We start from the raw sequence: 2,340 nt of genomic DNA on the forward strand, positions 1-2,340 counted from the left end.
CACCAACACACACCTGTTCACCATCCCATCACACCATCAACACACACCTGTTCACCATCTCATCACATCACACCACTAACAAACACCTGTTCACCATCACATCACACCATCAATACTCCTGTTCACCATCACATCACATCACACCACCAACACACACCTGTTCACCATCACATCACACCATCAATACTCCTGTTCACCATCACATCACACCACCAACACACACCTGTTCACCATCATATCACACCATCAATACTCCTGTTCACCATCACATCACACCACCAACACACACCTGTTCACCATCACATCACACCATCAACACACTATCACCATCCCATCACACCATCAACACACCTATTCACCATCACATCACACCACCAACACACACCTGTTCATCACACCATCAACACACCTATCACCATCACATCACAACACCAACACACACCTATTCACCATCACATCACACCACCAACACACTTGTTCACCATCCCATCACACCATCAACACACCTATTCACCATCACATCACACCAACATACATATTCACCATCGCATCACACCACCAACACACACCTATTCACCATCACATCACACTACCAACACACTTGTTCACCATCCCGTCACACCATCAACACACCAATCACCATCCCATCACACCAACACATATTCACCATCACATCACACCACCAACACACACCTATTCACCATCACATCACACCACCAACACACACCTGTTCACCGTCCCATCACACCATCAACACACATGTTCACCATCACATAATGCCACCAATACACACCTGTTCACCATCCCATCATTCCATCAACACACCTGTTCACCATCCCGTCACACCACCAACACACCTGTTCACCATCCCGTCACACCACCAACACGGCTGTTCACCATCACATCGCACCACCATTACATACCTGTTCACCATCACATTGCACCACCATCACACACCTGTTCACAATCCCATCACACCATCAACACACCTGTTCACCATCACATCACACCATCAACACACACCTGTTCATCACATCACACCATTAATACAGACCTGTTCCCCATCACATCACACCATTAATACACACCTGTTCCCCATCACATCACACCATTAATACGCACCTGTTCACCATCACATTTCACCACAAACATCTGCTAAAGGCTTGATTCAGAAGTTTGTCTGTTCTTGCAGTTGTTGTTTTGCTCTAGAGTAACCACTGGTTCCTGCTCAGATTGTCACAGCAGTCACATTTTTCTGCACTCTTCTCACGTTCAGCTGCAGCTTTATTAAAGAACACGACTCGGGTAACCTTTACAAAATAAACCACAAGGGGTTATTTCCCCCCGCAGATTTGCCCGATGAGCTTCTGTCTCTATGGAGACAGGCTGCGATCATCACGCCTCTGCCGGGTTCGGACCTTCAGGTCGGCGAGAGGGGCCCCGAGTCCTCCGAGTCTGAGAGGGAGAGAGAGCGTGAGAGGATGGAGGCGGCAGAACAAGAGAAACAAGGACTCAAGCAGATTCCCAAGGAGGTTGTTTCACTTGTCACTGTGTTTTCACAAAGTATTAGGATGAAATAATAAAATGGGGAGTCTAAACTGATTGTGTGTGAATGCAGGTGCAGAGAGAAATGGCAGAGTTTGAGATGGCTGATATTTCAGGTAAAAATATGTTTAAAATTCAGACATGTGAAGTCCAACTTTCTGTGACTTGTTAAAACTTTGAATCATGTTTCTATTGTAAAGTATGTCTGAGCTGTAAAGCTTTAAATAAGGCCGGGTTTTATTATCTGCTTTGTACAATTCCTATTGATTTCCCTTTTTTCTTACAGTTCAGCTACCAAAAGTCACAGCACCTAATTGAGCTGCATTGTTGTGTAACATGCATGTTTTTTTATTTCAAAGCTGTGGACAAGATACAAAACAAACAAAAAAATTAACATGATAGTTATTTCATGCCTTTGGAATATTCCCTTTAATAAACTATTTCTAAAGGTCTGAAATTTTTAAGGATTTTAGGAAAGGAATTTACCCAAAACTATTGAGTATACTGCACACGTCCTTAACTGAGTCCTGATATATGTGTGACAGTGTGTACTTGTTTTTACTACATAGTGAGGACCATTTCTGCCATAGATGCTATCAAGGTGAGGGTTTTTGATGCAAAGTGAGGACATTTTCCTGGTCCTCACTTTGTTTTCAGCTCTGCTGTTCTTTACTAGTTAGGTTTAGAGGTATGGTGTGAGTTAAGTTCTGGTTCAGGTTAGGGTTAACTATAGACCTGTAATAACTGTGTGTGTGTGTGTGTGTGTGTGTGTGTGTGTGTGTGTGTGTGTGTGTG

At 43.7% G+C, this 2,340-nt stretch overlaps 1 protein-coding gene across 1 annotated transcript in view; it reads left to right on the forward strand.

Moving 5' to 3' along the window:
- The window catches only part of LOC106515095 (meiotic recombination protein REC8 homolog), a gene marked incomplete at its 5' end in the record, with an annotated part of 12,146 nt that overhangs the window by 6,492 nt on the left and 3,314 nt on the right, over positions 1–2,340 (forward strand). Inside the window, 2 exon segments of the mRNA XM_014004719.1 lie at positions 1,351–1,532; positions 1,619–1,661. Of these exon segments, the coding sequence (XP_013860173.1) occupies positions 1,351–1,532; positions 1,619–1,661 (225 nt within the window).

This window comes from Austrofundulus limnaeus, unplaced genomic scaffold, assembly GCF_001266775.1.
Source record: "Austrofundulus limnaeus strain Quisiro unplaced genomic scaffold, Austrofundulus_limnaeus-1.0 Scaffold26, whole genome shotgun sequence".
NCBI classification, from domain to species: Eukaryota; Metazoa; Chordata; class Actinopteri; order Cyprinodontiformes; family Rivulidae; genus Austrofundulus; species Austrofundulus limnaeus.